This window comes from Polypterus senegalus, chromosome 3, assembly GCF_016835505.1.
Source record: "Polypterus senegalus isolate Bchr_013 chromosome 3, ASM1683550v1, whole genome shotgun sequence".
Lineage (NCBI taxonomy): Eukaryota > Metazoa > Chordata > Cladistia > Polypteriformes > Polypteridae > Polypterus > Polypterus senegalus.
In genome coordinates this window covers 113,337,991-113,350,174 of record NC_053156.1, presented here as the reverse complement: position 1 = coordinate 113,350,174, position 12,184 = coordinate 113,337,991, and the positions used below count along the sequence as shown (strand labels likewise).

At 36.6% G+C, this 12,184-nt stretch overlaps 1 protein-coding gene across 1 annotated transcript in view; it reads right to left on the bottom strand.

Annotated features, from left to right (window-relative positions):
• The window catches only part of ttk (ttk protein kinase), a 72,295-nt gene extending 70,434 nt beyond the window's left edge, over nucleotides 1–1,861 (bottom strand). The window contains 2 exon segments of the mRNA XM_039749756.1: nucleotides 767–904; nucleotides 1,715–1,861. Coding sequence (XP_039605690.1) covers nucleotides 767–902 — 136 coding nt within the window. The 5' untranslated portion in view covers nucleotides 903–904; nucleotides 1,715–1,861.
• Nucleotides 1,862–12,184: the final 10,323 nt, after the last annotated feature.

Sequence of the window (12,184 nt, the reverse complement as noted above, 5' to 3'; positions counted from 1 at the left end):
ATCTAAAATTTATAAGTAACGATCACTTTGTAGCTTTCAGTTCATTGGAAATTGTAAAAACTGAAAGTAGTGCAACACACTTTAGTCTGAGGACTGCATGCCGGGTGCAAAACAAGCCACAATATTTTGGAGACATTAACCAGGACAATTTGGGGAGTTAAGATAAGGTAGGCCATTTACTTATCCATTTTGTACATATTAAAAAAAAAATAAAATAAAAAAAGAACTTGTTACTTTTTGATGAGATGACTCCACCAATGGATGCACAGCTTTAAAGAAATGAAAATGCAGCCTACTCCAAAAATAAAATTTAACTTTTAAATGTTAAAAATTTCGATAGTTTTGGGACCACTGTGCTTTGCAAAAGAAGCTGCTGAGACATAATCATTTTCCAGCCACGCTAAAATTGGATTGAGCAGGTTCAGGGAATAAGCGCGATTTTCAAGTAATTTTCTTCCACGGATTGAAGCATGAAGCATGATGGCTCTGGTCACTTTAAAAATGGAGCCATGGGTTAAATTCACCCCAATAACTTTGTACGTGACCGTTTAAGAAGCTGTATCACCTCCTTGTGTACCTCTTCAAAACAAATAAAAGTACACTAGCCCCATACAGGCAAATACATGCGAGATGGAATACCAATATAATCCCACTATAAAATGTACTCGTATATAAAGATAATTGTTATTGTATAAAGCAATAAGACAGACTACTTTTCACTTCTAAGATAAACAGAAGAGAGTAAAAATAGTATCAAGTAGCTTACCAAGTGATGATGGGCATTTAGTAAGATTCAGTTCAGCGCTCGCATTCTCTTCACTCAAGAAAGTCGACTTAAAATCATTAAGTTTTTTTGACACTAATGCAAATAATTGCTGCCGATTTGCGAGTTCTTCATCCATTTCTAAAGAAAAAAAAAATAAGACAAACGTATTAAATAATATACAACACTTACTGATTGATCGAAAGGTTACAAGTTAAAAAAAAAACATTACGCTTTAGCTCAAAAGAAAGTCTTGCACTTGATCCTTGAAAATGTCAATGTTCGATTGGCAAATAAATAATTGCACATCCATACCATGCGTTGAAGGTTTATGTTATACTTTTAAGAGAAACCGTCAACGCACTTAGTGTTGATACAAATAAGGGGCTTTTGGGTTAAAGTTTAATATCAGTACCAAAAGGTAGATCTGATACAATGGCATACCCCAAAACCACAGCCACCCATTTTTTTCATGCATCTGGATAACTGTGTTTTGCTAAAATAGAATCGGTTATTTGTGCATAACTAAGGGCAAAACAAACCAGTCAGACCCATGCAGAGAAAGTCTAAAAACCCGAGTGTGTTCTTAGAAGACTGGCGCGATTGCTAACAGATTGTGTCCACAACGGATTTATAGACATTCGCAAGGACAACAGATTTTCCACCGCAGGGACACCCATTTCACAAAACATAAAGGCCCCGCCATAACCAAGTAAAGTCGCCTATTAGAATGAAGGATGTACAAACGAAACACCGCGGTTCTGTCTGTCAAGCATGTAACACACAATACTGTGAAGACGAACGTCTAAAACCATGTCGCGAATTGTGTCACTCTTGAACACGCCTTAAACAACATGACCAACAACGCGAGACATTCGTCAAAATGAGATCTTTTATTCTACCGAAATAGTAAATAGTCCACAACAGTTTATGCTTAAAAGTTGTACTTACTGTCGAAAACACCGGAGATGGTTAGTATTAATATTACCGAAAAGTAGAACCATTAAAGTATAACGTAAAATCCAATTACTCCAGTGACTGTTTACTCCTCAATTTTTAAATTTCGTCAGTTTCATTTATCGCATTTTCCCATTGGTCAACTGAACATCCAATTATAATCATGCATTGTGGAAGGGGGCAGGGTTACGCGCGGTGATTTATGGGAGGAAGTGCTGCGTTAGTTAGCTGTCTGCTGTTATATTCCGGGCTTATTGAAAGCATTCTGATTGTTTTTAAAGTTTATGTCGTAAATGGCTTTATACATATAGCACAATTGATACGCTGTAAGCATTTATGTCGCAATTGTTATTTAGAATGCTGTTAGACGATTGTTTACCTTGACAGAAAACCAATTTCCCGTAATAACGCGACCACTCTTTTCTCATATCAATGTACAGCATTGCTTTTTATTCGTCGCTATGTATTTTCGTTGTCTTTTAGTTTTATTTAGCGTTATTTCAGATTTCACTATTACATTTTTCTGTGTTTGTAATCAACATTTAATAATCTTCCTTGGACCAAAGGACTGAAAAGTGTGCTGTCCGTACATTTTTCTTCATCTTATATTTTATTAAAAATAAAAGTTAAACTTGCGGAACATAACAGTGATATAAAGCAGAATTGCCTGTTGGCGTCAGCATACATTTGACACCTCATTTTGGACTCAAAGTGGCATCCAAACAAGCAAAAGGTGACCTTTCTCAAATCTTGTGTAGCAATTCAGAATAATGAAGTGATTACTGTATATTGCACGTGTAACTTACGTGAGTTTGCAGCTGTACGAAAAGATTTATAAATTAAAAAATTTCATGTGTTTGGAAAAAAAGTAATACTTCCCATCATTTAGATGCATCAAAGAGACCTCAAACATTTTTTTTTCAGCTGGATCATAGACAATGGATTCTACGAAGTGTCAGAAAACCCAAACTATGTACATATTTTAAAAGTTTCAGCAGTTAGCCTGGACAGTATGGTTTTTTCCTCTCCGTTCACTTCAAATCTGATTTATGCTTGCATTGATGTAAAGTTCAGCTTCCTGGAAATTCAGCCAGTTTATCAGGCTTGACAGTGCAAGGGAACAGCATAGTAGTGCAGTGCAAAGTGCTTCAGCCTATAATATCTAGTCCATCCATCCATTTTCTAACCCGCTGAATCCGAATACAGGGTCACGGGGGTCTGCTGGAGCCAATCCCAGCCAACAAAGGGCACAAGGCAGGAACCAATCCTGGGCAGGGTGCCAACCCACCGCAGGACACACACAAACACACCCACACACCAAGCACACACTAGGGCCAATTTAGAATCGCCAATCCACCTAACCTGCATGTCTTTGGATTGTGGGAGGAAACTGGAGCGCCCGGAGGAAACCCACGCAGACATGGGGAGAACATGCAAACTCCGCGCAGGGAGGACCCGGGAAGCGAACCCAGGTCTCCTAACTGCGAGGCAGCAGCGCTATAATATCTAGTGTTCTGGTCAAATCATACATGAGTCATTCATTTTGGTTGAGTTTTCCCAATCTCCACATGTCTCTGTGTTTTCCTTCAGGTTCTCTGGTTTTACACTTCCATTCACAAAGATGAGTGTGTTAGGTTAACTGGCCATTCTAAGTTTTCTGCATGTGGTGCTTAAGACCAGTGCAGTGTCTTTCAGGATTGACTTTAAAATTCTGCTTATGGTTTATAAAGCCCTAAATAATCTCGCCCCATCGTATATATCGGAATGTCTTAACACCTTATATTCCAAATCGTAACCTCAGATCCTCAAATGAGTGTCTCCTTAGAATTCCAAGAACAAAACTTAAAAGAAGTGGTGAGTCGGCCTTCTGCCGCTATGCACCTAAAATCTGTAATAGCCTGCCAATAGGAATTCGCCAGGCTAATACAGTAGAGCAGTTTAAAATACTGCTGAAAACACATTACTTTAACATGGCCTTTTTATAACTTCAATTTAACTTAATCCTGATATGTTCAATTCATCATAATAACTATTCATGGTGGCTCTAAAATCCGTACTGACCCCTACTCTCTTTTTCTTTTTCTTTTTCTTTTTGCCTGCGCCACCACCACCCACTCAAAGCTTCATGATGCTCCAGCAATGATGGACGGATTAAAAGGCAGAAGTCTACGTAACCATCATCATCAAGCCCTTCCGTGAGAACCCTAAATCCAAAGAGGACTGTTTCATTTATGTTAGGTAGAATGCCCAGAGGGGACTGGGCGGTCTCATGGTCTGGAATCCCTGCAAATTTTTTTTTTTTTTCCAGCCGTCTGGAGTTTTTTTCTTTTTTCTGTCCCCCCTGGCCATCGGACCTTACTCTTATTCTATGTTAATTAATGTTGATTTATTTTGTTTTTCTTATTGTGTCTTTTATTTTCCTATTCTTTATTATGTAAAGCACTTTGAGCTACTGTTTGTATGAAAATGTGCTATATAAATAAATGTTGTTGTTGTTAAGACTGGCTCACTAGACTTCTTGCTTTGCTCCCAGTGCTACTTGGATAGCCTCTTGACCTCGTTACCATGATTTTGAATTAAGTTGATTATGCTTGTAACTGATTGAATTTTGGTTTTACAGTATACTTAACAAAATAAATGAAAGGCAAATGAGTTATAACATGAGATTTGATTTGCTCAAATAAAAGTAATGTATTTCAGTATATTTTTTTCATTGATTAAATGCCCATCCATGTCTTTTTGCTTATGTTATCCATCCATCCATTTTCTAACCCGCTGAATCCGAATACAGGGTCACGGGGGTCTGCTGGAGCCAATCCCAGCCAACACAGGGCACAAGGCAGGAACCAATCCCGGGCAGGGTGCCAACCCACCGCAGTGCTTATGTTATTATATGCTTATTCTGTAATTAGATTGTTTTAGAAAAGCCATCTTTTACAGTAAATAAAGAACATTAATTATAACATGGGTTAGGTTTAGATACGATTTACTGAAAAAAAAAAGATTTTTTTAAGCATATTTTGTCACTCGATAAATACCTTTCCATCTTCTTCCACAGCATGCTTATTACTATTAGGTCCATAAGTATTTGGACAGTGACTGAATTTTTCATAATTTTGGCTTTGTACACCACCACAATGGATTTAAAATAAATCAATTTTTGGTTGAAGTGCACTCGGGTCCCAATCCAGGTGGTTAATTGTGTGGTGAGTACGGTAATGTGCTGTAATCGGCACATGCTCCCAACCTCTGACTCGCTCTCTCTATGTAGACTTTCAGCTTTAATTTAAGTGGTTTAACAAAAATATCATATGAGCTGTTTAGGAATGACAGACATTTTTATACATGTCCCCCTATTTTCGGGAGCTCAAAAATATTTAAACAAACTAACATAATCATAAATATAATGATCATTTTCAATATTTGGTTGAAAATCCTTTCCAGTCAATGTCTGCCTGAAGTCTGGAACGCATGGCCATCTCCAAGTTCCAAATTCTCAAAAATGTAAATTTTATTGAACAAAATGCACAATTAAGGAATGAATTAAGTAAGCAATTAAACAAAACATGTTAATAAAGCAATGTCTTACCTGCTAGGCCAAGTTGAACAAAGGTTTTTTTCTGACTCAAAGGTGGAGTGGCAGACTTATTTGGCTACCTCCAAAACAACACCAGAAAACAACCCAGTTGCTATTTCCAGTTTTCCTTTTTCTATTTCTCTAAACAAATGGCTTGATTCCTTCAATATTAGTTGACCATTTGCCTTACCCACACTGATGTTGTTGGCATCATTCTTTGGGTATCTACAATACCAAGTAGATGCTGAGAGGGAAAAGGTTCTTCTACTAAGATAATTCTTTTACACTGGAACCCACAGAGAACTCCAAGGCACAACGTACAATATATGAAAGATTGATTACTCGGCTGGGCAGAGCCAAGTACATATACATATGTTTTTTATATGCTGTACATGCCATTTTGTAAGATTTATTTTATGGAAACTTTGCATTTATTTGTGTGGGTGCCACCATTTTGTGTTTCTGGTTTTCATGGGCACTGTCATTTTATGTGTCTTGTGTGTCCATAATGCTTTGATTACTGGGAATATGACACACATTCCACGTGACCCATGACATCATGGTGGTCATGTTATATTAAGCAGTGTGTTAACTTTCCTTCAAAATATAGGAACTCTTACCAAGAAAACATAGTTTTTGAGCACTCGTCTGGTTTAAACTTGTTTAGAAACAGCTCTAGTTAAGTCAATATTTTTGATCATTATCAAAGATATCAAATAGTTTAGTGTCATGATCTAGACTATGCCTGATTATTTTTAGCCTTAATCTCAAAATATTTCTGTCACTCAAATAATATTATTAGTATGTGTGAATCTTTTTAGAATTTCTTAGGGAGCAGAAAAGGCAGTAGATGGAGCAACAATAGGAGACTTTGTGTACTTTGTTGGAAGACAGAGACTGGCCTAATGTGGGTAAGCAAACACTGAAAGCTATGTACCTTAGAAAATAGGAGAACCCATAATAAGAGCGAGGTGGATGGCTGTGTACCCCATAAGTTTATGGAAATCCCGCAAGTAATTTTTCAACTAGAATAAGAGTAAAATGAATGTCCAGGATGCTCAACCAGAATAACAATTAGGAGGCCGAAAGTATGCAGAAGGGCTGTTTATTATTCAAAGTACACAAGGGAGGAATGAAAGGGACAGCAGAAAGTGCAGCATAAGTAAAATTAAACTAATAATCCCTGTCTCTTTTTGCACGTAACTTCATCGTTGTTAAACTCCTGTCTACATGCTGGGGTAACTTAACCCATTGCCCAGCTCTTAAGTACCAACAAGATACTCCCTTCACCAAGTTTCTCTTCCTAACACATTTTCTGACCTGGCTGTTCTTTCCACAACATGCCCTCTTACTCTGAGTTCCCAGGTTGAAAAAAATCTACACAGACAGAAACTGGGCCACGGTATTCACATGCAGTTCACAAAATATACCACTCATTTAAATTAATCCTCAGCTAGCTGAAAGGGTAAGAAATATTAAAAAAAGGATATTAATTTCTTCCTTTGCTGCTTATGACACTGCTCTTAATTTTATTTGACATCTTACCTATTTGTAGTAATGAAAGCAGACAATTTTATATGGGATATATACTGGAAGGGTTTCTTTCTCATGGTTTCAGGTGATGGAAGCATCAAAAAAAGGGTAAGGAGTACATTAAGAGAATTGATTTGAGTTTTCTATTAATTAAAATGAATTTTTACTATTAAATAAAATTAAACAGACCCGTGACCCTGTAGTTAGGATATAGCGGGTTGGATAATGAATGGATGGAAGTTATGAATTTAACCTATTTTTTGTCATGGCACCAGAAAGCAGCAATCTGTTGAATTTTGGTTAGATTTTCAAGGTAAGAATTTTACTGTGAAATGAGACGATGCTATCTATCTATCTATCTATCTATCTATCTATCTATCTATCTATCTATCTATCTATCTATCTACCTATCTATCTATCTATCTATCTACAAGGAAATTTAGTAATAAATTACATTCATTTTCTAATCCTGCTTATTCGAAGCAGGGTCATGGGGAAACTGAAACCTGTCCCAGAATTACAACATAAATGGGCACAAGGCAGGAAGAATAACTGAATAGGGCACCAGCCCACTGCAGGATGAACAGACATACTGTACACGTGCACAAGTTGGGACCAGTTTAACATTGCCAGTCCACCTAACATGCATGACTTTGGACTGTGTGGGGAAATTGAAGCACCTGGAGGAAACACACACACACAGGAAGCACATACAGACTCCATCCAAAAAGCACCTGTTCTTCTTGTCACACGGCAACAGCACTACCACCATGCCCTGGAAGTTCTCAACTAACACTAAAATTAATCAAAAAACAGCACCATGATACATTTTGAAGAGTTACACACTGTAAAAATTATAGTATGGCACAGGTTTTACTTTTTCCTTCAAACATAAAATATATAAAACAAGAAAAAATACTATTTTATTTATTTATTTTATTAGGGCTATGGATCATTTGATCAACTTTGGTCTATTTTTTTATCTAAACTATAAACCTGTAACAACATCTTTCAACACTGTATAAGACAGAAATTAACCATAAGGTAAGAATATACATTTAAAAAACTTAAATGCTTGCATCATTAGCTACGATATAGTTTTAAAAAGCAGTTTTAAAAAACAGGTGGATGTACAACTTCAGGTAGAACTTTTTCCAGTCAGAAAGAAAAGTACAAAAGGAAAAAAATTGATCACTTCAGACATGAATGATGATCCTGCTTAACCTTTCAAAGATTAAATCCAAAAAGTAACTTGATGTATCATTTGATAGTGGCACAGAAAATATAAGGAAAAAAAATAGTAATTGAATTGAACTTGTCTCTTTCTTCTGTAAAGAAACCATAGATGCCAATTGAAAATCCTTCTTCTTAGAAAATGGGATGAACTTTATAATTGGTGTTTTGCAGTAACCAACAAACAGCACAGATGATTTTGTGTTTTTAGTTCAGGTTAGTTTAAAGCAAGATATACATCTGAAGTACACAAAGCAAATGTGAGTGGCATTCAAATGGTTAAAATAAGGTAACGTGAACATATTGTTCACTGTACACATCCACAAATTGAATAAAGGAGTTTACTGACCAACAGTCTTGCTCTTTCACTGACTCACTTTGCAGCTACAAGCTGAAACATTCAGCCTGCTCCAAACACAGAATAAAAACCACTATGCTCTGTAGCGAGTCTACAGTAGGAGTTGCATCACAATTACCGCTGCTATATAAGTCTTGCCATGTGTTTTGGGAACTCAATTAAGAGGACAAATCTGTGCATAAAACAGGAAACAAGCAATGCACTGTGAAAAGGTGTTAGGTTTGCTAACACTAATGAGAAAGCTTTGAGAGCAATATGTCTAATTTTGTATGCTCTACTGCTACAAGATACCAATAGCTAGTTCTCAAAACTCTGAGGAGCATAAAAAGTGTAAATAATTAATCAGACCTGGGCAGTATAGGCAGCCATGAAGTACAATAATATTCATTGTATTATGGTGGTGTGTGTATTTAATATTTTTGCTTATGAAATCTTATTCTTTTAAACATAATGTATAGTTTATTATTCTGCTAACATTGATTGCTTTTCATTTTTGTTATGCATTATTGCTTATTTTGTTTTCATTACACTGGACAACAAAGATTTTGCTTCTTGAACACTTTTGGGTGCGTCTAACTGATTTTGGATTGCTGATCACAAACACTGATTTCAATTTTCCTAACATGTACTGTTTTAATGCAATCTTCTATTTTTGCGATTTCCTTTAATTATAGGTAAATAAAAGCACCAATCAGTGCATATAGAGTTTGGGATTCCACCCTAATATACTTGGCAATAAGAAAGAAAGGAAAACGTCTTTACAGACACAATTTCAAAATGGAACTGAATAACAAAACAAAAATGCCAATGGATTAGGAAGAGGCGGTTTCAAGGGGTCCAGAACTGGAAATGGTGTCTTTTGGAGGTGGGTCCAAGGAGAGCAGAACTGGAAGTGGCATCTTAGGAGGCGAGTTCTTCTGATGGTCTGCAGAGGGAAAAGAGGAGAAAGTGTCTGAGGATAGTACCAACACCTGGTGTGGTGGAGAAGCATATTTATTTGAGCCTATAAACTGTCTCCCATGTGCACATGTGTGACAATATACAGTACAGTATATAGTAGAACAACTACATTACAACTGAAACATCTGTGTTGATCCAAAAGTATTGGAAATATTGCTAAGAATGCTGCTCAAATATGCTAAAGAATCTCATTATAATATTAACTGCTGTGATCATCTCTGTTGATTTTTATTGCTGGACTCCCAGTAAGGTCTGTGTCTGGATTTGTAAACTGGTTTCTTAGACCTACGAGAAGGTTTATGGATGTGGTATGAGGGGTCATGCAAGCAGTGGGTGTAACAGAGCAAGATGAAGAAGACAGGACGATATGGAAGAAGATGGTCTGCTGTGGCAACCCCTAATGGGAGCAGCCGAAAGAAGAAGAAGAATTCTTCAATGGAAGCTAAGTATATAATTATTTGTGTCCTGATTTGTGCTTTTGAGGTCACTTTTTTCACTCCTGTGGCTTTGAAGCGGTACTAATAAGTGGAACAACCTTTCTAAAGTGCTATTTGTAGAACTGAATCTGGTACTTTTGTAGAGCTGACACTCTATGCTGGACATAGGCAGTTCACTGGAGATACTCATCTTCAGCTAAAAGTACTCACCACATACGGTAAGATGAAAGTCAAGCATCTGAAATGGATCACATGAACATCTGTCATATAGTAAAACATTTAATCTAACTGAAGAATAGGGGAAGCAAACCAAGATCTAAAGACAGATACTTAATTTAAAAAAGAAAGAAACTTCAGTCTTTATTTTTTTAATAATACAAACATAGAATGGCAGCTCAGATTGATCCTCCATGCACAATGTTAGATGAGGTCTTTTTAGTTTAGCTCATACCAGCCCTTAGGTGGGTCTGCACACATAATCATTGGGTGAAAAGAGCAGTTTAAGAGTTTTCAAATATTATATTTTCAGGTCCTTAATTAAAAAACATGTTGGTATTTGAGAAGATAAGTTTATTTATAAGGACATAGGGAAAGCTCTGAAATGAAGCCAGTAAAATAGTGACCAATAAATGCAAATGACATCAAAGCTATCAGCATCCTGGGACATTTTATAAATTATTTGCACGTTATTTCCTGGCTCTAGTATTGAGCTGCATATCACTACAGGGGCTTTTGACATCAAGGAATCAAATGGAATCTTTTTTTTTTATTCAATGCTTTGTCCTAAACTTCATTTTCAATTTGAGTCCTTTTCTGATGCCATTTTGTTTTTTGTCAGATGTGCTAAATTGCCAGGGTTTGCTCAGTAAGAGATGTGGCGTCAGAGGTCGTAAGCCTGTCAGTCATTACTCAAAAGAGTAAAAGGGTCATTCTAGGCTCACTTCCTTATCCAACTATTTAGATTCCAAAACCCGTCTTGTGCTTTAATTTAGTCAGTTCATGTTTGAATTTTCTGATTTTAAACTTTTCAGTCCTTTTTAACCGTGTTCTTGTCTCGTGTTTTTTGGCTTTGGTAATTGGTGGATTTTTATTCACCTAGTTCGGACCCTTGCTTTGTTTCTATATTTTTTACTCTACGTGTTTACTTCCAGTCATTCTTATTTTCTCTTGCACTCTAGACAGAATAAAAATTTGCTAAAACAAGTTTAGAAAGAAATACAAATCAAAGAAGGAAATTACAGCCTGTGACCAACTTTACAAGTACACAGTGACTTGCAACCTATAAAACATTTGGTAATGTCCCATATATTCGTTTACACAATGAATCAATAAACCTTAGAAATATTAACTGTAGAAAGAAAAAAACAGCTGTTATAAGAGAGTCTAGAGGCCTGGAATGCAAGAATAGCAGAAACTAAGAAAAACAATAATTTCCTGGAAGAGTCAAAGTTTCTAGAACAGAGTACTTTCTGAATTTGAAATGCACTTTTTGTTAGGATTATCTCGCTGCGTCATGATTTTTGTTTTTGTTAACTTTGCAGTTTCCCGTATTCCTTTATTGGTCCTCTGTTTGTGTTTTTGTATTATTTGACCTGGAATGAGGCTTTTTCTAATGGTTTAATCATATAAAGTCAAATAGGTCTGAATACTTCAAAAGAGATCTGAGGCCTAAACACATAAAAGGCCTTTGGCTTAATAATCCCACAAAGTCTAAGTGGTAAGAAGTTAAGCAGAATGACATCTTTTATTGGCTAACTAGAAATATTACAATATGCAACATTTCGAGGCAGCTTAGCTTTTGCTTAACTTCTTAAAACCTCCATAATGGCTAATATGGTACAACACTCTAGTACTACAGACAAAGTCTATGTGTAATTTCATTTCAGTTTCAATTTTATTTTATTGTCACTAGAGGAAAATTTCAGCAGGTTTTACAAAAAGTATACAGCCATAAAAGAAAAACTACAAATAAATAAAATACACAACTGAGCATAATACTTATTGTGAAACATTAGGCTAAACATACAGAATCAACACCACCCAACCTCTGCTCCTTAGGGACAAGCTGACAGAGATGGGAATAGATTCACACCTGGTGGCATGGGAACTGCAGGTCTGACATTGTGGTCAGCAGCACAGGAGCGCCGCAGGGGACTGTAGTTTCTCCAGTCCTGTTCAGCCTATATACATCAGACTTCCAATACGATTTGGAATCCTGCCATGTGCAAAAGTTTGCTGACGACACTGCTATTGTGGGCTGCATCAGGAGTGGGCAGGAGGAGGAGTATAGGAAACTAATCAAAGACTTTGTTAAATGGTGCGACTCAAACCACTTACACCTGAACACTAGCAAGACCAAGGAACTG